Raw genomic sequence first — 24,206 nt, forward strand, 5'->3', positions numbered from 1 at the left:
CAGACCTGGAATGAGCATCCCTTCTAAGTTCCCCAGAGGCACAGTGGCCTTGTCTGTGCCCTGGGCTGTCTCCCTGGGCAGCTAGGAGCACTCGCAGATGGTTCCTCCTTTGTGTTTAGCTTGTTTCCCTAGCACTTGGCACACAATAGGTGTTCAAGAAATGTCTCAAAAGAATATATAAAAATTAATGAATAAATGATTCCTCCGGCCACTCTGGGATGTTGTGGGTCTCTTAGGAGGCTCTCAGAGATGGAGGCTTGGGGTGGTACCTGGTTACTTTGTACCTTCCATTTTCCAGGAAAGCCCATATTCCTTTATGTTTGTTTCATGAGGTAAATTCTCACTTAGTTCAGGATAACCTCAAATTTGCTTTGCCTTGAAAAGTATAATAACCTTGACTTCTGGTCCACCTGCATCCACCTGAGTGCTCAGATCCCACTATGCTCTGTTTACATGGTGCCAGTAACTGATGCCAGGGCCTTGAACCTATGTGCGCAGTCTACCAACTGGGCTACATTTCTAGTGTCCACCTCTGACATCTCCCATCTTCAGTATCCTGTCCCTTTGTCCTTGAAGTAAAACATCAGGCTTGTCCCACACTCTGTCTATCTGCTAAACAGAGTTGCTCAAGGGAACCCCAGAGTTTCTGAGGAGATGCCAGCGACAGACAAGCATCCTGAGGTTGAGAGGGAGGCAGGTGGAAAGGGGATCATGACTCACCAGCAGGAAACCCATTCTGTTAGTGACAATTTGGATGCCCAACTGACATGGCAGAGTCATGCTCTCCCATATCCTCCCCTGAATGCGGCCCAGACCTGCTCTAGTCAGGGGCTGGAACAGCACATGGTCCTGCAGTGGCTTCTACTTATGGGGCCCGTGAGAGCCACTCCTGAGAATGGAGTCAAGGAGCCAAGATTTAGGGCCTCAGCCTTTTATGGGGACAGCACAAGAGTAGTGATGCCACCACATGCCACCTTCCCCCCACTTCTGGAGGTGGCCAGAGCTAAGCCCAGTGAGGACAATAAATTTGCTGGTGAAATATATAAGGCAAGAACAGTCAGGTGTGGGGTATGACTTTCACACGAACTCTGGTGCCTCATACTTGACCATGTCCCCTGGAGGGGAAGACCTGGTGACACTCAGAGGAAGGATAGCAGGTTACCAAGAAGAGACTTGATACCCTATGAGCATATACAGGGGGAGGAAATCCCCCTCAGGAACAGTCATAGGGGAGGGGAATAAGGGGAAAATGGGAGGGAGGGAAGAATGGGAGGATACAAGGGATGGGATAACCATTGAGATGTAACAAGAATAAATTAAAAAAAAAAAAAAAAAAGACAGTCAGGTGACCCAGCCATGCCTGCATCTCAGGACCTTTGCACTTGCTGCTTCTGACACCAACGGGCTCTTCTCCTGACCTCTCCATTCTTCCTTCCTTTCTTTTCTTTTCTTTCTTTTTCTTTTTTTTTAAGACAGAGATTCTCTGTGTAGCCTTTCCTTTTTTTCTTACTTTCCTCCTTTTCCCTTGTTCTTTCTGTTTGATGGGGTCTTTTTATGTTGCCACCAAACAGCTCAGCTCAGGGATGGCCCAGCCTCAACTCCTGAGAGGCTGGCACCCCAGGCATATTATGGAAGTGCACTGTCAGCCCCTCTGACTTCTGTTATTGATCATTCTACCATTTCAGGTATTTGTTGTTGTTGTTATTGTTATTAATTTTTACAATTGTGTGTGTGTGTTATATGTGTGTTTGAGTGCAGACTCACCTGTGCTCGGGTGCACATGCAGAGGTCAGAGGACAACTGTCAGGGGTCAGTTTTCTCCATCTTCTGTGGCTTCCAGGAACTGAGCGTACGGAAGCAGACCTGCTATGAAACAAGAACTTTTACTGGATAAGCCATCTTGCTGGCTCCTGGTCTTGGTTTACCTGTTCCCTTCTAAGTCAGGCCTTCGTCTTTTTTTTTTTAAAGATTTATTTATTTTTATGTATACAGTGCTCTGCCTACATGTACATCTGCAGGCCAGAGGAGGGCACAGATCACATTAGAAATGGTTGTGGGCCACCATGCGGTTGCTGGGAATTGAACTCATGACCTCTGGAAGAGCAATCAGTGCTCTTAACAGCTGAGTCATCTCTCCAGCGCCCAAGTCAGGCCTTCTTTGATCACCCCGCTTAAAATTATCGCACACACATACACACACACAGACACACCAGTGCATTCATATGATTCATATGTACGTGTGTGTGTGTGTGTGTGTGTACACATGCGCGTGTTTGAGACAGGTCTCACATACATAGCCCAGGCTGGACTTAAACTCTGATTTTCCTTCACCTATTCCTGAGTGTTAGGCTCACATCCCACTAATGACCTCACTTAAATTGAACCCTCCCCCTTCCTTCTCCCCCTGCTGCTCACCAGGGTCTTTTCCACAATGCCGGCTGCTGACCGGCACACTGGGTTGACCTTGTAGATGAATGACCAAAGCATACGGTCTACCCCTTTTCCTGCTATTCTCAGAACTCAGCTAATTCGGTTTAGATGAAACTGATGTAGTTTTCTTTGGGGGGGGGGTGTCAGACAGGGTTACTCTGTGTAGCATTGGCTGTCCTGGACTCGCTTTGTAGACGAGACTGGCCTCGAACTCTTAGCGATCCCCCTGCCTCTGCCTCTCGGAGTGCTGGGATTACAGACGTGCACCCTCCCCCCAATGCCTGGTATCCCGATGTCCTTTTCTGTTATCATGTGACAAACTATCCCCAAATTTAGCAGCTCACACCAGCAAGTATTTATCTCTAAGGCTGTGGGAGTGGGAGTCCTCTTAGAAGTGTGGGTCTCTCAAGGCCAGCTGGGGTGGAGACATGTGTATGCTCCTTCATGAGGGATCAGCAGACCCTGGTTCCCTCTGACTAGGGCTCGATTCCTTCTGGGGCCTCTCTCAGGGGCGCTCCCAAGCCAGTGGCTGTGTCCCCTAGAGCCAGGACCCAACCTCACAGTGATGGCCCTTCACATCATGGCAGAATGGGCACCAAGAAGCAGGTATGCAGGGCCCCTTGGAGGCCAGCACCCTTGTCACTCACACACACCCGTCACACAGAAGGCTCAAGGGGAGCTGCCACTGTAGCTCATATTTGAGGTTTTGTTGTTGTTTTGTTTTTCGGTTTTGTTTTTTTTTTTTTTTTGTTTTGTTTTGTTTTGTTTTTGGTTTTTGAGACAGGGTTTCTCAGCCTTGGCTGTCTGAGACTCATTTTGTAGACCAGGCTGGCCTCGAACTCACAGAGCTCCACCTGCCTCTGCCTCTCGAATGCTGGGATTAAAAGTGTGCGCCACCACGCCCGCTCATAATTCACATTTGTAATCGCTGGATTCAGAAGGCTGAGGCAGGAGAATGAGGAGGTCAAAATCTGGTCTGCATAGAGAATTTGAGGTCACCCAGGGACACTTAAGGCTCTGGGAGGAAGGGACCAAGGGAGGGAGGGAGGGGAAAGGGAAGGCAGGAAAGGAGGAAGGGAGAGAGGGAGGGAGGGGGAAGATATGAAGAAAGGCATTTTAGCATCATTATGTATAGTTTAGTCTTTAGTTCTCTCAGGGATTAAGCAGCCTTGACAATGAACTTATCCTGAAAGGACCTTTAAACCACCCAGCATTCTCCCAGCCACCCCCACCCAGAGGCCTGTGTGACTGTGGGCGCGTTCCAAAACACATCGGCCTATTGTGCCGAGGGAAACACACACAGATGTCAACAAGCACCACAGTGCAGGGCACACCCACCTCCAGATGGAGCCATGATGCACACAGTATTGTGTGTTCACACTCTGGGGATGACCCGCACACCTCCCTGATCTCACAGAGTTTGTGGGGCTGTGACATAGAGTGAGTGAGAGCACATGGGCCAGTGTTCCTAGGCCTAACCAGAGGAGCCACCCAGGGGTGGCGGTGCCCAGACGGGTCATCATTTGGGCCAGAGATGCTGATATGCTATAGGGACATTAATCACCAAGCAGGCAGGGAACAGTGAGGTGCACAGGGGCTGTTTCCCATTTACACTGCAGGGCCTGTGTTACCCAGGAGTTTTTGTTTTGTTTTGTTGTTTTCAAGATTGACTTGCTCAGGCTGGAGAGATGGCTCAGAAGTTAAGAGCACTGGCTGCTCTTCCAAAGGTCCTGAGTTCAACTCCCACCACATGGTGGCTCACAACCATCTATAATGAGATCTGGTGCCCATTTCTGACCTGTAGACAGAATACTGTATACATAATAATAAATAAATCTTTAAACAAAAAAGATTGACTTGTTCATCAGTTTTTAAACTTTCTTCAGAGAGGAAAGTTTACAAGAAAATTGTTTTTGTAGGCTGGGTATGGTAGTGCACACCAATCCTTGCCCTTGGAAGGAAGAGAGAGGAAGCTGAGGAGTTCAAGGCCAGCCTCAGCTATATGAGATCCTGTCTTCCCAGCACCCATACTAGGTGGTTTACAACTGCCTGTAACTCCAATTTCAGGGGAACCAATACTCTCTCATGGCCTCTTTGGCACCTGCATGCACACAATGTACTTAAAACCCACTCAGGAGCCAGGCATGGTGGCATACCTTTAATCCCAGAACTCAGGAGGCAGAGGCAGAAGGATCGCTGTGAGTTTGAGGTCAGCCTGGTCTACAAAGTGAGTCCAGGACAGCCAAGCCTACACAGAGAGACTCTGTCTTGAAAAACCAAAAAAAAAAAGAAACTCTTATTTTGGTGGGTACATCTGGAATGAAGCCCAAGGAACTGAGAGTTCCGAGCCAGCAGTCCTGTTGGCTCTGGGTTACCATCAGCAGCACTGCCCTGCCTTGGGGGAGAGGTGGTTCCTGGAGGAGCAGCTGGCTCAAGGTGAAGAATGAAAATGTCTCAGCTAGCCCTTCCCTCTGTTAACGCAACCACAGGCTTCAGAAGGCTGGTCGTGACCTGACCGAGGCCTGCACAGTTTCCCCCATTCACCCTATAGAAGTGGACCAGATGAATCCTACTGTTGTCCAGGCAACGCTTATTGTTAATATTCAGACAAGGATAATTTAATTTACTTTTTATTGATAGATTTTGTTATTTGACAATTTCATATGGGTATATAACTTATTTTATCTTGTTGGTTTGTTTGTTTGTTCTGGAACAGTGTCTGGCTGTGTAGCCTTGGGCTTGCCTGGAACTCTGTAGATCAGGCTGGTCTTGAGCTCACAGAGATCCAACTATCTCTGCCTCCCACGTGCTGGGATTAAAGGCGTGTGCCACCATGCCTGGCCCTGTTTTGGTTTTTTTGTTTTTTGCTTTTCCTTCGAGACAGGGTCTTGAGTGTGTCTACACTCATGTATAATACGCTTGTGCTTGCATGTCAATGTGTGCATGCGCAGATCAGAGGACAACTTGTGGGTGCCCGTTCTCTCTTTCTACTCAGGGTTTGGGAGATTGAACTCAGGCTGTGGGATTTGCTCAAGATGGTACTTGTACCACTGAGCCCAACATTTTCTGAGTAGCTCTTATAGGTCAAGGACTCTATAGGGCATGTTGTATACCATGCAAGTAAACCCAGGAAGGTCCCTGCGTGCTGTGGAGTAGGCAGTCTAGGGCGAGTGAGGTTATTACTCACCAGGAGAAATACAGGGGGCTGTGGAGATACAGATGAGGCCCCCATCATGGGACTGAGCATCGTGAGCTTCCTTACAGACAGTACTTAAGAGCAAAGCCCTGAACTCAGTTGAGGAGTCCTTACCCCAGGCAGAGGCTCCAGCAAGCACCATAAAGTGACTGAAAGAGGCCAGGCGTCGTGGCGCACGCCTTTAATCCCAGCACTTGGGAGGCAGAGGCAGGCGGATTGCTGTGAGTTCGAGGCCAGCCTGATCTACAAATCAAGTCCAGGACAGCCAAGGATACACAGAAACCCTGTCTCAACCCAAAAAGAAAAACAACAACAAAAAGACTGAAAGAAGGCACATATGGTTGTAAATTCCATTTATGTATGGAATTACAAAGTTTTGCAGACATTTCAAGGAACACATGCACCAAAAGGAGAGCAGTGGGAGCTAACGCCGCAGGAGGTGACACTTCTCAGTGAACAGCTGGAAGGGTGGGAGGCACGCAAGGCATGGATGGAAAGAAACATGCGTGTTAAGACAGGGTTCTCAGAGGAACATAAGGGACAGAATGAACTGACACATGTATTAAAAAGGAACCTATGAAGCTGCAGAAACGGCTCAGAGGTTAAGGGCCCTGGCTGCTCTTCCAGAGGTCCTGAGTTCAATTCCCACCTTGGTGGCTCACAGCCATCCGTAAATGAGATCTGGTGCCCTCTTCAGGACCACATGCAGGCAGAGCACTGTGTACATAATAAACAAATAAATCTTTTTTTAAAAGTTCAAACGGAGCCGGGCGGTGGTGGCGCACGCCTTTAATCCCAGCACTCGGGAGGCAGAGGCAGGCGGATCGCTGTAAATTCAAGGCCAGCCTGGTCTACAAAGCGAGTCCAAAGGTCAAGTCCTTCTCAGCTACTTAATGAGTTTGAGGTCAGCCTGGGCTATATGAGACTGTCTCAAAAAGTAGGAGGAAGGCTGGGCCGGGGATAGCTCAAAGGTGCAGTGCTTACGTAACATGTGTGAGGAGGACCCATGATCGGTCTCTGGTAACGAAAAAAATAAGGGGAGGGGGTGGTCAGCGCCAGAACAGCTATCTGAGCTGCTGCCGTCCTCCTGGGGACTTCTATGTCATCTGTGTTTCAGGAGGTCTAGGAACTGTCACCCGACAGACCGTAGGGGAGAAAAAGGAGACCCAGCACTCAGGCAGCGGGTCCCCTGAGAAGGGCCCAGCCTGACCATTCTACTCCTTTCCCGTTTAAAACTTTTTTTTTTTTTTTTGGTTTTTCAAGACAGGCTTTCTCTGTGTAGCCTTGGATGTCCTGGACTCGCTTTGTAGACCAGGCTGGCCTCGAACTCACAGGGATCCTCCTGCCTCTGCCTCCTGAGTGCTGGGATTAAAGGTGTGCACCACCACCCCCCGGCCCTCAGCCAGGGTCGTTGTTTTGAATGAAAAGAAAAATCTCAATAAAGACTCAGGAGCCAGATGCTCAGTGAAAACCTGCTAGCTCAGCAGAGAAAGCACCCAGCTGACCTTCCTACTCAAAAGGCTCAGCTGACAGCCCAGGAGGAAAAGGCCAAAAAATCTCAAAAGCCAAAGGCCAAGGAGCTCAAGAGCTAAAGCGCGAAAGTTCCTTCTTCTTCCACACGCTGTCTTAAATACACTTCAACTCAAGGTCCCTCCCTCCTACTCTTTAATCCCTGTCAGCTGGTTTCTTGCTTGTCTCTTGACCTATGGTTAACCTCATTAAATCCTATGTAAAGAAAGTTCAGCCAGGCGCACGCCTTTAATCCCAGCACTCGGGAGGCAGAAGCAGGCGAATCACTGTGAGTTGGAGGCCAGCCTGGTCTACAAAGTGAGTCCGGGGCAGCCAAGGCTAACACAGAGAGACCTCGTCTCAAACAAACAAACAAACAAAAGAAAGTTTGAGGCCAGCCCAGTCTACAAAGCTACTCCAGGACAGCCAAGGCTCACACAGAGAGACCTTGTCTCAAAAAACAAAACAAACAAACAAAACAAAAGAAAGCTCTTGGATTAAAGGTGTGTGTTAAGGCTCAACTGTACCAGGCTTTTACAGTTCACAATCTCAGGGATCACAATGGGATCAAAGATCCTGCAACACAGGGTTTCTATGTGTATCCCTGGCTGTCCTGGAATTCAGTTTGTAGACCAGGCTGCCATCGAAGTCGAGACCAACCTGCCTCTGCCTCCCAAGTGCTAGAATCAAAGGTGTACATCACCACTTGCCACCGCCGCCCTTGCTGCCACAGCCTCTGCCCGGCTGCCGCCACCTCCTGATCTTGGTGCCGGCCTCCAATCTCAGCCCTCAGGAAGCAGGGGCTGTCAGCTTTCCGTGAGTTTATGGCTAACTTGGTCTACATAGTAAAATTTTGTCTCCATAAATAAGTAAATAAATAAAAAGAGAAGATAAGGGGGGGAAAAAACCCCACGACCTTGAGTAACCTTTGTAAATCAACCTTGAACTTCTGACCTTCCACTTCTCAAGAGCTGGGATTAGAGACACACACTACCACATCCGGCTTCCCAACGTTTCAAAATTACTTTTAGTCTTTACTTTGAAGGGGGAAATCTTGCTAAGTTACCTAGACCAGTCAGTCTTAAACTCACTGTACAGCCCATGTGGGCCTTGAATTTGCCTCAGCCTTCCAGGAACTGATCTGCCTCTAGGGCTGGCTTTCTCTGACACTCTTCTGAAAGGCCTGTTCTTTTACCTTCAGACCATAAGCTGACCTAGGTCAGGGGCTACACCCTAATTGAATCTCCCTCCCCCCAGTGCCCTACACAGTAAATATAAATATTTGTCTCCTTCTATTTGTTTATTTCTTTTTTCTTTCTCTGTGTAGCCCTGGTCGTCCTGGACTCACTTTGTAGACGAGGAGACCCACCTTCCCATGCCTCCCAGAGTGCTGGGAGTAGGGGCGTGGGCCACCGTGCCCAGCAGTCTCTTTTTATTTTTATGAGCATGGATGTTTTGCCTACATGTATGCCTACACCATGGTATGCCTGGTGCCTGTGAAAATCGGGAACTGGAGTTACAGATGATTATGAGCTGTCACGTGGGTGTCGGGAATCAAACTCTCATCCTCTGAAAGAACAGTCAGTGCTCTTAACTGCTATGCATGCACGGAACCATATCTTCACCTTCTGTGGGTTTTTTTTTGGGGGTGTGTGTGTTTGTTTTTGTTTGTGTTGTTTTTTAAAGAGACCACAAACAAATGAGCATAGCATGGTTGTGCTGCCTGGGCAGCAGGAGGGCACAGGCTGTTCCCAGCTTCTGAAGGATCTGGCTTTGAAGCTCAGAGGCCTGACCTGTGCTGTGCTCTTGCCCAACTCCTCTGTGGACCAGTGGGCGTGGCACGGCAGGTTCACATGGTTACCGAGAATCACACGGTGTGAAGATTCAGAGTCTTCCCCATCGGGGGTAGAGATAGGGGCCAGACTTGTGGAATGCCCCAAGTGCCACCGGGCAGCAGACAGGTTTCTGCCTGTTTGGGTGATCCCAGGGACTCAGGCCAGACTATTTCAAAAATGCTCCTTGTCATGCCCTCCTGGGGCTGCGGACGCAGGTCACTAGGCAGGCTGGTGCCTGTGCAGAGGACACTTCACCCATGCCTGCTCTGCTCCTGCCCATGCCCTCTGGACCTGGCTGGGACCTGAGGGTTCCAGGGGACTGTGTGGCCTCTAGGCAGGTAGAGGAGGAACCCTTGAAACTCACAGTCTGGATCCCATTAAATAACAGGCAGCCCTTAAAACTTGCAAGATCTTGATCATCTACCCTAGTTGGAAAACAAGGTCCCCAAGGGAGCCACGTGCCTGATGTCCTCGTTCCTAGCCAAACTGTTCTTTCTAGAAGCCAGAACTTAAGGGATGTTCAACCCTACAAGGTAATACATATTAGCTCTGGAGGTAGAGACTGGCTGATCTCTATGAGTTCGAGGCCAGCTTGGTCTACATGGTAAGTTCCAGCACAGTCAGGACTCTGTAGAGAGACCTTATCTCAAAACAATAACTAAACTAAAGCTGATTGTGGTGGCCCACACCTTTAATTCCAGCACTAGAGAGGCAGAAGTAGAGAGATCTCTGAGTTTGAGACCAGTTTGGTGTACAAAGAGAATTCCGACACAGCTAGGGCTACACAGAGAAACCCTGTCTCAAAAACCCAACCAGCCAAAACACCTAATAGGACCAAATGTGCTCAGAAAAGAAAGTATTATAGTCAAGAACTTGAGCCTCCTGACAGACATGGTGCTGTAATCTCTGTTTGGGGCTTGGGTGCGTAGAGAAGGGGGATTCGGTGTTTTAGGTCAACTTCAGCTACATAGTGAGCTGGAGTCTGGCTTGGCCTACAAGAGACCCTGTATCTAAACACACACACACACACACACACACAGGCACAGAGGGGGGATTAAATAAGGCTGGGTTCCAGGCCCCCCAGAGCTTTATGGTGAGACCCTGTCTCAGAAAAACAAACAAACAAACAAAAACAAAAAGAACATAAACAAGTCTCCTCCCCTACGGTAGCACCTTTACTTGACCAGAATAACTCTGGTTAAGAATTCTGATTAAGGCCGGGCATGGTGGTGTACGCCTTTAATCCCAGCACTCTGGAGGCAGAGGCAGGCGGATCGCTGTGAGTTCGAGGGCAGCCTGGTCTGCAAAGTGAGTCCAGGATGACCAAGGCTACACAGAGAAACCCTGTCTCGGGGGAGGGGGGGGGGAAGAATTCTGATTAAGGGACTGGAGAGATGGCTCAGAGGTTAAGAGCACTGTCTGTTCTTCCAAAGGTCCTGAGTTCAATTCCCAACAACCACATGGTGGCTCACAACAATGAGATCTGGTGTCTCTTCTGGTATGCAGGCAGAGCACTATATACATAATAAATAAATAAATCTTTAAAAAAAAAGAATTCTGATTAAGGCTGGGTGGTGGTGGTGGACGCCTTTAATCCCAGTACTCGGAAGCAGAAGCAGGCAGATCTCTGTGAGTGAGTCAAGGCCAGACTGGTCTACAAAGAAACCCTGTCTGGAAAAACCAAAAAAAAAAAAAAAAAAAAAAAAAGAATTCTGATTAAGAATACAGTTGGAAGCCAGGCGTGGTAGTGCACGCCTTTAATCCCAGCACTCGGGAGGCAGAGGCAGGAGGATCTCTGAGTTTGAGGCCAGCCTGGTCTACAGAGTGAGTTCCAGGACAGTCAAGGCTACACAGAGAAACCCTGTCTCAAAAAACAAAAACAAAACCAAACAAGACTGTCTCAGCTCCCAGATGGATATGATGACAGGCTCCTATGTTGCTAGCATTTGAGAGGCTAGCCAGGAGGACTAGAAGTCAGTCACTCTACAAAATACATTCATGTGTAATAAAACCATCAGATTTCATGCTGGGCGTGGTGGCGCACGCCTTTAATCCCAGCACTCGGGAGGCAGAGGCAGGCGGATCGCTGTGAGTTCGAGGCCAGCCTGGTCTACAAAGTGAGTCCAGGACAGCCAAGGCTACGCAGAGAAACCCTGTCTCGAAAAAACCAAAAAAAAAAAAAAAAAAAAAAAAAAAAAAACCATCAGATTTCAAATCTTGTACTTTGCCATGTCCTAAGCTCTATGACTCTGGGCAAGTGACATATCCTATGCCTTGGTTTTTTTTTGTGTTGTTGTTTGTGTGTGTGTGTATGTTGTTGTTGTTGTTTTAAAGATTTTATTTGTTTTATGTATGAGTGCTCTGTCTGCATGTGCATCTGCAGGCCAGAAGAGGGCATCAGATTCCAGTATAGATGGTTGTGAGCCACCATGTGATTTCTGGGAACTGAACTCAGGCTCTTGTGACCCATCTCTCCAACCACTCTCCCACCCCACCCCACCCCTTGTTTTTAATTAATTAATTTAGGTTTTTCTTTTTTTGTTTGTTCGTTTTTTGTTTGTTTTTTTGTTTGTTTGTTTTTTTCAAGACAGGGTTTCTGTGTAGCCTTGACTGTCCTGGACTCACTTTGTAGACTAGACTGGCTTCGAACTCACAACGATCCTCCTGCCTCTGCCTCGAGTGCTGAGATTACAGGTGTGCACCCAGGCCTGCCTTTATTTATTTTTTTATGTGCGTTAGTGTCTTGCCTGTGTCAGATCTTGAAGTTACAGACAGTTATGAGCTACCTTGTGGGTGCTGGACATTGAACCCAGGTCCTCTGGAAGAGCAGCCAATGCTCTTAACTGCTGAGCCATCTCTCCAGTTCCTCACCTCCACCCTCCCTTGCATATATAAATTGGGGGACTAATAGCACATGGGGGGGGAGTGCTTTTGGAAGGAAGAGGGGAGAATTTTGGAATGGGCCTTTTTTGTCCAGGCTAGGCTAGGAAGTGGTTGTTTTCAGTCCTGAAAACAGCTCCCAGCACAGTGTTTTACAACAGAAGGAACTGAATTGGACACTCAGCCCCGTCTCCCGCCTAAGCCCGCCAGTCCCCACGTCACTGATGGTCCCACCTTTGTGCTCTCTGGGTTCACCAGCAGTACAGCTCTCCATCTGATCACCTACGTTTGACACATTGTGCCCTCAGGCAAGGTACTTTCTTACTGTCCCTAGGCTTCTGACTCAGTCAAACTGGAAATACTAAAGGCACCTGCCAAGGCAGTTGGGCGTATCTCATGGCCAACACCCAGATGGTTCCTGGACAGATTAGAGGTCTTCCTCCCTCAGGTGGGCCTTGTGAGCTGAGCTGTCCATTCCTTCCTAGGAGCAGGCTGTGACCTTGGATCCCTAGCTTCTTGGCTTCACCACTGAAACCTTGGGCAAGTGAGTCAACCTCTTTGTGAAGATCACGTAGTTGTAACCCTTGATGGACTCTGGCCACCTGAGTCAAGGGTCACCACAGACTTGAGCAAGCTCCGTCACCTCAGACGACCCTTTACCCCACGAGCTCTCTGCCAGGTCAGGTGACCCAAGTTGTCAAGTAAAACTGACTCAGAGTAAGAACTTTGACCCTGGGCTGAGCGTGTGGCTCAGGTGACTGGACCGGGGCTCACTCCTTCCTTCCCATTTCTGTCCCCATCTTTAGACACAAGGTTGACCATCTGGTGGTTCACTCTCTTGACTGTTAAGAGGGAAAGCAAAGAAAATGGAAAGACAGGCAAGGAGTGTCCGGAACGTTTTAGTGCTGGGGGAATAGATGTTTTCTGCACTGGGGGCTGGAGAGACGAGTGCTGACACTTATCTTACAGAGCAATTGAGTTTAGTTTCCAGCCCCCATATAGGGCAGCTTACCCTCATTACAGTCTCTGCCTATGTCTCCAGCTCAGGGAGGTCTGAAGCCGCTGGCCTCCGAAGGCACCTGCCTGCTCACGCACATACCCACATAGTTTTTTTTTTTAATATTTTTGTTGTTGTTTTTTTTGTTTTGCTTTTCAAGACAGGGTTTCAAAAAGAGTCCTGGAACTGTCTTTGTAGACCAGGCTGACCTCGAACTCACAGGGATCCACCTGCCTCTGCCTCCCGAGGGCTGGGATTAAAGGTGTGCACCACAACACCCAGCTTAATAAAATACATCTTTAAAAAAAAAAATCTTAAAAAAAAAAAAAGTTAACAGTTTCTATGTTTGGGCCTGAGAATATGTCAGTGGTAGGGCAGTTCCCTAGCATGCCCGACACTGCCCTGCCAACACTATTACACTTATTTCACAGAGGCACTTTGCAGGTGGCACAGGTGAGTTTTTGCAGCCCCGTGACTGGATTAGAAGGCAGTAAAAAAACATGAGATCATTAGTAGAGACCAAAAGCCATTTACCAGCTCTCTCTGGCCATAGTAGGGATTTTGGAAATGAGGGTGAAACTGCACCAGAGATTCAGGCTTGTTTGTTTGTTTTTTCAAGACAGTCTTACTATGTAGCTCTGACTGTACTGTAACTCACTCTGTAGACCAGGCTGGCCTCAAACTCCCAGAAGTCCACCTGCCTCTGCCTCCCAACTGATGAGATTAAAGGCATGCACCACTGCCACCACCAGCCAGCTCAAAACAATGGTAATTTTTTTTTTTTTTTTTTTTTTTTTTTGGCTTTTTGAGACAGGGTTTCTCTGTGTTAGCCTTGGTTGTCCTAGACTTGCTTTGTAGACCAGGCTGGCCTTGAACTCACAGCAATACCCCCACCCCCACCCCACCCCTGCTTCTGCCTCCCGAGTGCTGGGATTAAAGGCGTGGGCCACCACACCTGGCATGTCTTCTTTTAAAAATTTTTACAGCTGGGCACGGAGATGAACGCCTGTAATCCTAGCACTCGGGGAGGCAAAGGCAGGCAGTTCAAGGCCAGCCTGGTTCCACAAAGTGAGTCCAAGACAGCCAGGGCTATGTAGAGAAATCCTGTCTCAAAAAACATAAACAAACAAACAAACGATTAAAAAAAAAAAATCTAAGGCCTATAGGTGTCAGTACCTGGGGTCTCTGTCATAGTGCTACACAGAGTGAGTTCTAGGACATGCAGAGATACACAGAGAAACCTTGCCAGTCTGGAAAACAACAACAACAAACAACAAAAGACAAAAACATGCTCTCTTTCAATTTTTTTACTTAAAAGAGAGCAAAGATGAAGAGGCACATATGAGGTCAGGAAGCCAACTGGATTAGAACACCAGCATTACTCAGCTGGATGGCCCTGAGGCAGCTCAGCTAGCTCCTCATGCCTTGATTTCCTCATAGCCGGACTGGCAACATTTTGGTGTGAGAATAAAGAATCAGATGGTGGATCCACACTCTTAAATATTTCCAGCACTTCCTCACTGCTCTGTGAGTACACACAGGACCCAGCAGAAGCACAGCAGCACATGCTTTTAATCCCAGTGCTCAGGAGGAAGGGGGGGGGCGTCAGGAGTTGACAGTCATTCTGGATTATATTATATAGCAAGGTCCAGACTAGCCTGGGCTGCATGAGACTGTCTCAAAGGGCAAAGGGGTGGGGCACTGCAGGACAGGGGACAGATACAGCACAGACGCTTAAGATTGTATGAGCGTCTGTTTTTCGAAGTGTCTGGAGATGAAACAGCTTCTGCAAGAGGAAGGATTGCAGGGTGTGGTGACTCAGACCTTTAATCCATGAAACCGGAGGTGGAGGTCCAGGGATTAGGAGCTCAGGGCCAGGCCTAGGACAGGTAGGTGAGGTTAGGACAAACCGTAAAAGACCCCCTGACTCAAAATAAAACAGCCAAACAAGGGCCTGGGCACCGCAAGGTGGAAGGAGCACAGTGGTCCCTGTTAGTTGTCCTCTGACCTCAGCAAGTGAGGTGGAGGGCGCTGGTCTGTTAGGAACAGAGGCTATGAAGAAGTCATCCTTAAGGGCTTTAAGGACATGGGTGGTCGACCAGGCCCGCAATTTTCCTGCGTAGCTGTCTTTGTACTGGTAGAAGCATTAAGTACTGGTCTTCAGAGCCAGAGGAGGGCATAGGAGGGCTGAAGTTAGACCCAGGACTGGGCACCTTCTCACCTACAGATCCTGTTCTGTGACTGAAAGCGAGGCGCTCCCGTGTCTGAACTCTTGAGGCAAATCGTTTCTCCTGGGTCATCAAGTGCTGGGTTCATAGAACAAGCTCAGGAAATCTTAGGTTTCACCTCTCTTGATCGTAATCTAGTGTCCTGAGGGCTGGGAAGGACCGGGAATAGCGGAGGATGGGGTCCAGGAACGGACTCTTGGGACTTGAGAAAAAAGCGGTTTTGTGTTTTTTTTTAACTTGGTTCTCCAACTCCGTGTTTACGCGGTGTCGCGTGGGAGAGTCCCTCCGCCTCTCAAGCCCGAGTACCGGGTAATCTGGGGACAGGGTTCCAAGGGTTCGACGGGACGCCTTGGCTCATCTCGGAAGGACAGAGGGCACCGAGCTTGGCGCACGTGGAGAGAGAGGGTCTGTCACCCGGCAGTCCCGCGGAGCTCTCCGACACCGTGGACCGGCTGCATGCAAACTCCCCGTGCCGGGGCCAGCAGGAGGCGGGCAGTGTGACAGTGACTCACGCGCGTGCCCACGCGCACGCAGAGGGTGCCCCGCACCCCACGCTGCTCGGACGGGACGCGCCACGCTCCACCCGTCCCGCCCGCCTAGCCCCACCGCCGCCCGCGCGGCCTCGGGGACAGCCGGGAGGCGTGGCCCGCGGGCAGCCCGCCCCTTTGATGTGCGCCGGCGCCGCGGTGATTGGCTGGGCGCTTGTGACGTGAGGGGACTGCGGTGGGCCCGAGTGCTGCGGCTGCCGCAGCGCCCGCCGCGGCTCGGGCTCAGGCTCCCTGGCATTTAAAGGGGACGCGGTGGCGGCCCCGGGGATGGGGGGCAGGTGGAAGGGACGGAGCCGAAGCACATCATCCACGGTCCCTCGGGCAGAAGGGACGCGTGAGCCGGAGCTCAGAAATCCGGGGGTGGATAAGACCGCGTCCCCTCCAATTCCCGTAAGCACCCCTTGCTCCATCCTGCCCCTAAATCTCTTAGCTAGCCCCCTCCCCACTATTTTCCACTCCAAACTAACTCTGCTGGGACAGAAGTGCGACCGCCGCTGCCTTGCATGAGTCCTGGGCTCCCGGAGGACCGCAACCTCAATGTTGGGGTGGGGGCTGTGTGGAGTTTGAGGGTGTTTCGTGCGTTTGGTGGTGGGATAATCCTTGGGGCAGAGAACTGAGCCCCCTTCTTTCCCAGATTTATGGTGCCCAGTGTCCCTTCATCTCCGGGTACTGTCATAGCTCCCCGCCACCCCCAAGTCTTCCCTTCTACCCGAGCTGCGCACCCCCCGCCCGCATTAGAGGGAAGCGCCCGCCAGCTGGGGGTGTGCCAGAGTGCCTGCTTTCCAGTCACCTCTAAAAATATCTCTCCTGCTACCCCACCGGCAGCTGCCATCTCCCTGCCCCTACTCAGTGAAGATCACCTCTGCTTGTCCACCCAGGCAGGGAACCCCAAAGGCGACGCCTAGTCCCAGATTCCTCACCGGCACCAGGGCACAGATCATTAGCTAGCTAGGACAGGGAGCATTACACAGCTTCCAGAACAGCCGAAGAGGTTCAGCTAGTTTCTCCAGGAGACAGTAGAGACCCCTAAGTTCTAATCCTGTTTCTGACACTGTGTAACGCCGGTGATGTAAGCTGGACTTCACTGGGCTTCTTTCTTTCTTTCTTTCTTTCTTTCTTTCTTTCTTTCTTTCTTTCTTTCTTTCTTCCCCCTAGTACGGATTAGTGAACAAGAAGTTAGGAGTGTTAAGGGCAGGAATCCCAGCTTAATTGTCGGATCTAATTTCTAGTGATGGACAGAGAGGGCTTACTGTGACATTTCTTAGTCCTCATTCTCAACCTGCATGTTTCTTCTGAAAAACTCCTCAAACTTTCCTATGGGCTCTGCCCTCTCCAACATTAGGAGTATTTCAAGCATAGACCCCGCACCCCCACCCCCACCCTCTCTCTCTCTCTTACCCCACCTTTCCACAGATTTAACCTAAGAATATTTGTGTCAAAGGAGGGAGGGAGCGGGCTGGGGCTGCCATCTGATGTGGAACCAGGGCCCCAAAGGTTGGTTTTAGTTGAGGCTAGAAAAAACCTTCAGCCTGAGAAACCTGCCTTTCACTGCTCTAGCATGCTGGGGAAACTCAGAGATCCTGTCCCCATTCTCCACAAGGAACTCTGGTGGCCACACAGGACTTTTTTTGTTTTTGTTTTTTTGGTTTTTCCAGACAGGGTCTCTCTGTGTTAGCCTTGGCCATCCTGGACTCACTTTGTAGACCAGGCTGGCCTCGAACTCAGCGATCCGCCCGCCTCTGCCTCCCGAGTGCTGGGATTAAAGGCATGTGCCACCACCACCCAGCTTCCACACAGGATTTTTTTTTTTTTTTTTTTTTTTGTTACTGTTGTTTTGTTTTTCAAGGCAGGGTTTCTCTATGTAGCTCGGGCTAGCCTGGAACTCACTCCGTACTGGCCTCGAACTCAGATCCCACTGCTTTTGCCTCCCGAGTACTAGGATTAAAGGCACATGCCACCACTGCCTGGCATCGCTGGGGGTTTTTAATCACTTATACAAACCTGTCAGAAGTAAGTGACTCTTGGGATATTTGTGTGTGTGTGTGTGTGTGTGTGTGTGTGGTGGTTTTATGTTTGTTTGGTTGGTTGTTGGTTGGTTTGGGTTTTTCAGGACAAGGTTTCTTTGTGTGTAGCCTTGCCAATTCTGGACTCACTTTGTAGACCAGGCTGGCCTTGAACTCATAGAGATCCGCCTGCCTCTGCCTCCCGAGTGCTGGGATTAAAGGCGTGCACCACCACACCCGGCTTGTGGTGGTGGTGGTTTTGAAACAGGAACTTTTCATGTAGCTCAGGCTAGCTTAGCTTCTTCTACGCCCCCACCTCTTCTGCATCCCCAGGCCAGGCATCTGCCACTGGCCTTTTCAAATGTTATGAAGTCAAATAATAACTAGGGAGTGAAGCAGGGGTCGGGGAGTCACAGTGAGGCTGCCTTAGTTTCTGAGAAGAAACCCAGGATGCTGGCTCTCTGCTGGGGATAACGAAGAAATGGGAGTGGTAGCACTGGACTTTTAATCCCAGCAGTTGGGGGCAGAGGCAGGTGATCTGAGTTTGAGGCCAGCCTGGTCTACAAAGAGAGCTGCAGGCCAGCCAGTGAGACCCTGTCTCAAAACCAAAAAAAAAAAAAAAAAAAAAAAAAAGGAAATTTCCATAAACACTTATCTAGTATTAGGTAAAAAACAGAATCGTGTCTGCTACCGCGGCATAAGAATTTTCAAGACAGGGTTTCTCTGTGTAACAGCTCTGGCTGTCCTGGAACTGGCTCTATAGTCCAGGCTGGCCTTGAACTCATGGAGATCCACCTGCCTCTGCCTCCCAAGTGCTGGGATTAAAGGCGTGCACTGCCGCCAGCCACTATCACCTGGCTAAGATTGGTATAATTCTTTCAAAGGAAGACAGGCAAATAGTTGGCCTTTCCACACCCTCGAGGGACAAAAGTTGATCCTTAGCAGAGAGTGTATTTATTGCATGCCTGGAATCCCCAGGAGGATGTCCATGTTGGGTGAACCTGTCTCAAAATTAAAAACAAAAACATATTGGATTAAGGGCATGCTGTTTAACACCTGTAAAGCCCCGGGCTCAGTGCTGACTACGGAAGGAAGGGAGAAGTAGAATGAGAGAAGAGAAAATTGGTGTCTGTGGCTGCTGGTGACCCATTTGTGTCTTTGTGTGTGCCCCTTGTTTTGTGCCCTGGCTGACACTTAGTCCTTCTTTTTAATGATTGTGGCACCCCCTGACCTTTCACCCCTAACTCTTGTCTTGGGACGATGGTTCTATCAGCCGGGATTCTGACAGTGGCTGCTCCCCCAACATCCCTTGCCCGCCATTCCCTTGTCCCTCCCCCCTCCCCCCAGCCCTGTCTCCTTGTCATCCGCTATCTCAACAATTTTTACCTTCCGAGCTATAAATTCTTTGGGGGTGAGGGGACACTAAACACTACTTCCTGTCTCTACAGAAAAGCTTTGCTTTGAGGAAGCAAGGGAGGCTAGGGTTGCAGCTCTATAAAGAGATTTGTGTGCCCTCCCCCCTTCACTCCCCCCCCCCCCCCCCGGGTCCTACCCTAGTCTATTCTGGAGGCAGTTGCCTCTCTGCTGCCCTGGGATGGTCTTGGGAGTGTCACCTTGACCAAGTCAGCATTTGCTTGTGCCGCCCTCTGTCACCACGAGAGGGCAGCAATGAGTTAGATCTTTGCAATAGCTCTGGTATCTTTCCAATTCCAAGGGGCTGCTGGCCTCTGGTCTCCCAACCTGGGGATGGAGGGGTAGCGGAGCAGGGGGGCACCGGAGGCTGCAGATGGTGTCCTGTGTAGGTGCTCTGATGAAGGCCCTAGCCAAAACATCAGACCGGGTCACCTAAACTCCAGTGGAGATTTCAGCCTGTCCTGTCAGTGCTGGTGGCAAGTCTCATATCTCCTGCAGGGGCCCAGGGCTTTCAGCCTCTAGACAGTAGTGCACTGCACATGAACCAAGTGCCACCTTGTTTAAACACTATAGCCTCTAGGAAGTGAGCTATCCCTCTGTTCTCTGCCTTCATAGGTCTGATGAACCGTGAATGAGGTTGGAAATAAAAGTGATATGTAAACTAGGGTGTGCCCCACTCACCTGTGGGAAACGGCCATACTGGAGAAGCAGCCCTGGACCAGACGCTGAGATCTGGTTTTGAAAAGTCTCAGCTACTTTGAGCGAGTGGCCTTTGGGCATGTCCCTTCCTTAGCCTGTCTTATCTCCAGTAATGGCCTCTGCAACCTCTCTGGTAAGCCAGGGACCTGGCCAAGGATGCTACTAGCAAGGAGCATGGCCTAAGTACGTATTTAAGAGTTTACTCTTGCTGAGAACCTGGGTGTGGCTCATGGGCTTAATGGAAGAGACAGTCAGGTGGGCATTGGGTGGTGAATAGAAGTCAGTACATGGCTAATTTGTTTTTTTGTTTTGTTTTTTTGTTTTTTGGGGGTTTTTTTTTGAGACAGGGTTTCTCTGTGTAACCTTGGCTGTCCTGGACTCCCTTTGTAGACCAGGCTGGCCTTGAACTCACAACGATCCACCTGCCTCTGCCTCCCGAGTGCTGGGAGTGCACCACCACACCCGGCTGTCTAATTTGTTTTTGAGGCAGGGTCTCTCTACATATTCCTGGTTGTCCTAGAACTCACTCTGTAGACCAGGCTGGCCTCAAACCCACCTGCCCCTGCCTCCCTCCCGAGTGCTGAGAGGTGTGGGCCACCACACCCCAAATAAACAGGTATGGACTTTTGTGGGTCTTTCCTCCCCCCCTCCAGGAGCTCTGGATGACAGTTGAAGACCGACAAAGTTTCTAAGAGGTGGTGCTCAGTATACTATACTGACAATGAGCGGCTGTTTTCCAGCCGTTGGTCTACGATGCCTATCTAGGGTAAGTGGGAGCCCTTCAGGATGAAGCCTCAAGCCCCAACTTTCCACCCTGGGATATGAGGAGCCTTCTCCAGCCCCTTTCAGATTTGCCCTTTCCGCTAGTGCTCTGTGAATCCCTGAAATTTTCTCTGCTGTGGATCCTGGTGCCTCACATAATAGGCACCCCCCCCCCAAGCCAGAGGTTCCCACAGACGGGTGCTAAAACCCCAGAGTTCCTACTGGAGGTGACAAGCTGGAAGAGACAGGTTTTCTGAGGGCGACAGGTAGCCAGGTTCCAATACCAACTCTGAAATGAGCTTGAGGTGTTGTTTTACAAAGTGCCAGGCTGCCCGGCCGGCCGTCCCTGTCTGTCAGCACCCCAGAAGTAATAAGAGTGGGTGAGGGCTTGGGATGTAGAGTGCTGTTAGCCTCAGCACAGAGAAGGCCTTGAAGACAGGAGGACCAGGAGTTCATAATCATCCTCAGCCACACAGCAAGTCTGAGGCTAGCTTGAGCTACATGAGACACATTCTTTACAAAGAAAGAAAGGCAGACGTGGGCGGAGGTGTGTGATCTGAGACCAGGTTCCATATTGGATATTTAGCGCATTGAGATAGGAAGTGTTGAAAAGAGACAAGCAGTGTGACAGGTTTATGGGAGGGGGGGGTCTGCCACTCTGCCCCTCTCACACAGCTGCTGGCAAACAAAGATGGCAGGAACATGTAGATGGAATCTTGCTGTGTCCGTGTGCTTGCTTTTCTTTGTGCCCCAACACTCCCATTATACCCCCATCTCCCACACTCTCCCCACCACCACCCCCATTCCCCATGCCTTGCCATTCCCACCAAGTTTCAGCAGCCTACTCCACCCTCCTTGGTCTTAACTTCATCCTAGACACGCCCCGCCCCACCCACCCACCCTCACGCCATCTACCTGCCCCTTCCTCTCTCTGCTTTTTTAGCCACTGCTGCTCTTTCCTCTCCCCTACCTGTCTCCCAGGTATGCCGTGGCCTGGCGTGGGGGGGTCCCACCTCCTTAAGCTCCATTGCTTCTCCTGCTGCTTGCTTGCTTCGGACTCTGGCAGAAGCCCCACCCGCTGGCACGTGCTTCTCAGGGACTTGGCAAGTGATTAGTGGTGGGCAGCGGCCGCGCAGGGCCCAGCAGCTCCCAAAGAGCCTTCCCTGGGTCTTGTGTGGTCTGCATATCTACTTGGTAATCTCAAGGCCTAAAAAATATCTAGTTCTTTGGCCAGGCCCGAGGAGGCTCAGGGACCAGGCTTTCCAAGCCTGGCACTTATAGCTAACATCCAGGCCCAGGCAAAGACCTGATGCTCACTGCCCATCTGTCCTGGTGATGCCAATGGTCTAGCCTGGAGCCTACCTCTCCCATTAATCCTTGATCTCACAAAGATCAGAGGGAAAAAGAGACTGCCTCCCTTGGACACACGACTGATTTTTCTGTCTACTTTGATGGGGTAGAGCGGAGGGTGTGGGGTTCGCCCACTATTGTCTGCACCTCCAAAAGTCTCCGACCTAGTTGAGCCTCAAGGTCACTCCTGTAAAAACCCCAGGGGTCTCATGAGAGCAGCCGAAATGAAAGCCAAGCAAGCCTTTGGCTTCAAGACTAGTATGGCTCCTCCCCCACCCCCCTTGCCTCGACCCAAGCATGATTAGCTGAAGAGACAGACAAGGGACAGCGGGATGGGCCACACATTGGTTCCAACTCCAGCTTAACCAGCCTTGGGTCCTCCTCAGGTCTTGGATGTGCCAGCGACCCTGGCCGTGGCCCGCTAACCAGCCTCTCCCTGGCCGGCTCCCGCCGCGCCGCCTCTCGCTTGTCCCCTCCTGCTCCTCTTCCCCCTGCTCCCAGGACGGCAGGATGGCTGCGCCAGGAGCGCCTCGCTTCCTTCTGACCTTCGACTTCGATGAGACCATCGTGGACGAAAACAGCGACGACTCGATCGTGCGCGCTGCGCCAGGCCAGCAGCTGCCCGAGAGCCTGCGTGCCACTTACCGCGAGGGCTACTACAATGAGTATATGCAGCGCGTCTTCAAGTACCTCGGTGAGCAGGGTGTACGGCCTCGGGACCTGCGCGCTGTCTATGAGACCATCCCCCTGTCGCCGGGCATGGGCGATTTGTTGCAGTTCATAGCCAAGCAGGGCTCCTGCTTCGAGGTTATCCTCATTTCGGATGCCAACACCTTTGGTGTGGAGAGTGCCCTGCGCGCCGCAGGCCACTACAGTTTATTCCGCCGGATCCTCAGCAACCCGTCCGGGCCGGATGCACGGGGACTGCTGACGCTGCGGCCCTTCCACACGCACAACTGCTCGCGCTGCCCCGCCAACATGTGTAAGCACAAGGTGCTCAGCGAATACCTGCGTGAGCGGGCCCGTGACGGCGTGCACTTCGAGCGCCTCTTCTACGTGGGTGATGGTGCAAATGACTTCTGCCCCATGGGGTTGCTGGCGGGTGGGGACGTGGCCTTCCCGCGCCACGGCTACCCCATGCACCGCCTCATCCAGGAGGCACAGAAGGCCGAACCCAGCTCCTTCCGCGCCCACGTGGTGCCCTGGCAAACAGCCACCGAAGTGCGCCAACATCTGCAACAGGTGCTGAAGACGTGTTGAAGATCATGGCCTGCAGGGGGCGCGGCGGCGGTGGGGTGTGAATCGGCGGAGGAGGGACAGGACTAGGAATTGGTTTAGGACCACCTGGTTTTAACTCCTCCGTCTTCGCTTTCGCTTTGCTACCCTCCCCCGGGCATTTCTGGAATTCCGTCCGCTTGGGCTGGGAGCGGAGATTCAGGGCCGTCCCTATCTATGCAGTTAACACAGCTTGGCTGCCTCCCGCCAAGGAAGTGGTGAACACCCCTTAGAAGGCAGGCAGTGTCCCTGGAGCTGAGAGGAAGGGGCTCCTGGCAGTTAGGAGAAAGAGTAACCCCCACTACTTTAGCTGCTGCTCCGACTGCGTAACCTTCCCTACCTAGTCTTCCGAACGGACTCAGGATTCCCCCCAATCCGCATGCCAGCACCGAATTCCTCGCGCAGACCTATGATGCTCTCTCAGAAGACAGCTCGAGGTATCCCTGATCTTGCATCAGCCGCCACAACCCTACACTACCGCTACGCTGGCTACGCCTTGTTTCCTCCCGCCTTCCCCACTTGGCTACGCCAGACACCTCTAAAAGGAAGAAAAAGCCAGAAGGAACAACCACCTCCTGCTGGTGGAACGAGGTAGAAACAACCAAAGACCTCGGAGAGTGTGACAGACCCTCTCACTCCAGCCTCATCTACCGAAGCAAGAGGCCAGGGACTTCACCAAAGTCGTCCTCCGCATCCCCCTCCGCCCTTACGGAACAGAAAGCCATGTTTTTAGGCAGAGCCAGGGAAGCCCAAGCCCCTCCCCCCCTCCCCTGGTGTTTCAGACCTATAAAGGAGGTGTAGGGGGGACAAAGTGACTCATTCTCTTGCGCCACAGTGGGAGGGGTGTGAGAGAGGTGCTCTTTGCTGTCGGGGAGCCCACATTGAAGTAGGGGGAAGCCTGATGAGCCCAGACTGGACGCAGCAAGCAAAAGGCGAAAGATGCAGGGAATGGCTGCCTGTGATGTCAGAGGTCTAATGGCACCAGGAAAGAGATGGTGAGGTCCTTCTGTGACAGTCAGCAGGGCTCTATTAATGACCTCGTTCGCTCTCCATCCGTCCTTTCTGGGCCGCTGGCTCTGTG

At 51.0% G+C, this 24,206-nt stretch overlaps 1 protein-coding gene across 2 annotated transcripts; it reads left to right on the forward strand.

Annotated features, from left to right (window-relative positions):
- Positions 1 to 15,777: 15,777 nt before the first annotated feature.
- Phospho1 (phosphoethanolamine/phosphocholine phosphatase 1) lies at positions 15,778 to 23,145 on the forward strand. 2 transcript variants are annotated; one of them, XM_051158370.1, is made up of 3 exons: positions 15,778 to 16,013; positions 20,392 to 20,504; positions 22,352 to 23,145. In XM_051158370.1, exons 2-3 carry the CDS (start codon positions 20,460 to 20,462, stop codon positions 23,108 to 23,110), a joined length of 804 nt encoding a protein of 267 aa, XP_051014327.1. In that variant the 5' UTR covers positions 15,778 to 16,013; positions 20,392 to 20,459; the 3' UTR covers positions 23,111 to 23,145. The 2 variants fall into 2 exon arrangements, with proteins under 2 accessions (XP_051014327.1, XP_051014326.1); XM_051158369.1 differs by having other exon boundaries at positions 15,779 to 16,013; positions 22,237 to 23,145.
- The last annotated feature ends 1,061 nt before the right edge of the window (positions 23,146 to 24,206 follow it).

The sequence above is a fragment of the Acomys russatus genome, chromosome 16, assembly GCF_903995435.1.
Source record: "Acomys russatus chromosome 16, mAcoRus1.1, whole genome shotgun sequence".
NCBI lineage: Eukaryota > Metazoa > Chordata > Mammalia > Rodentia > Muridae > Acomys > Acomys russatus.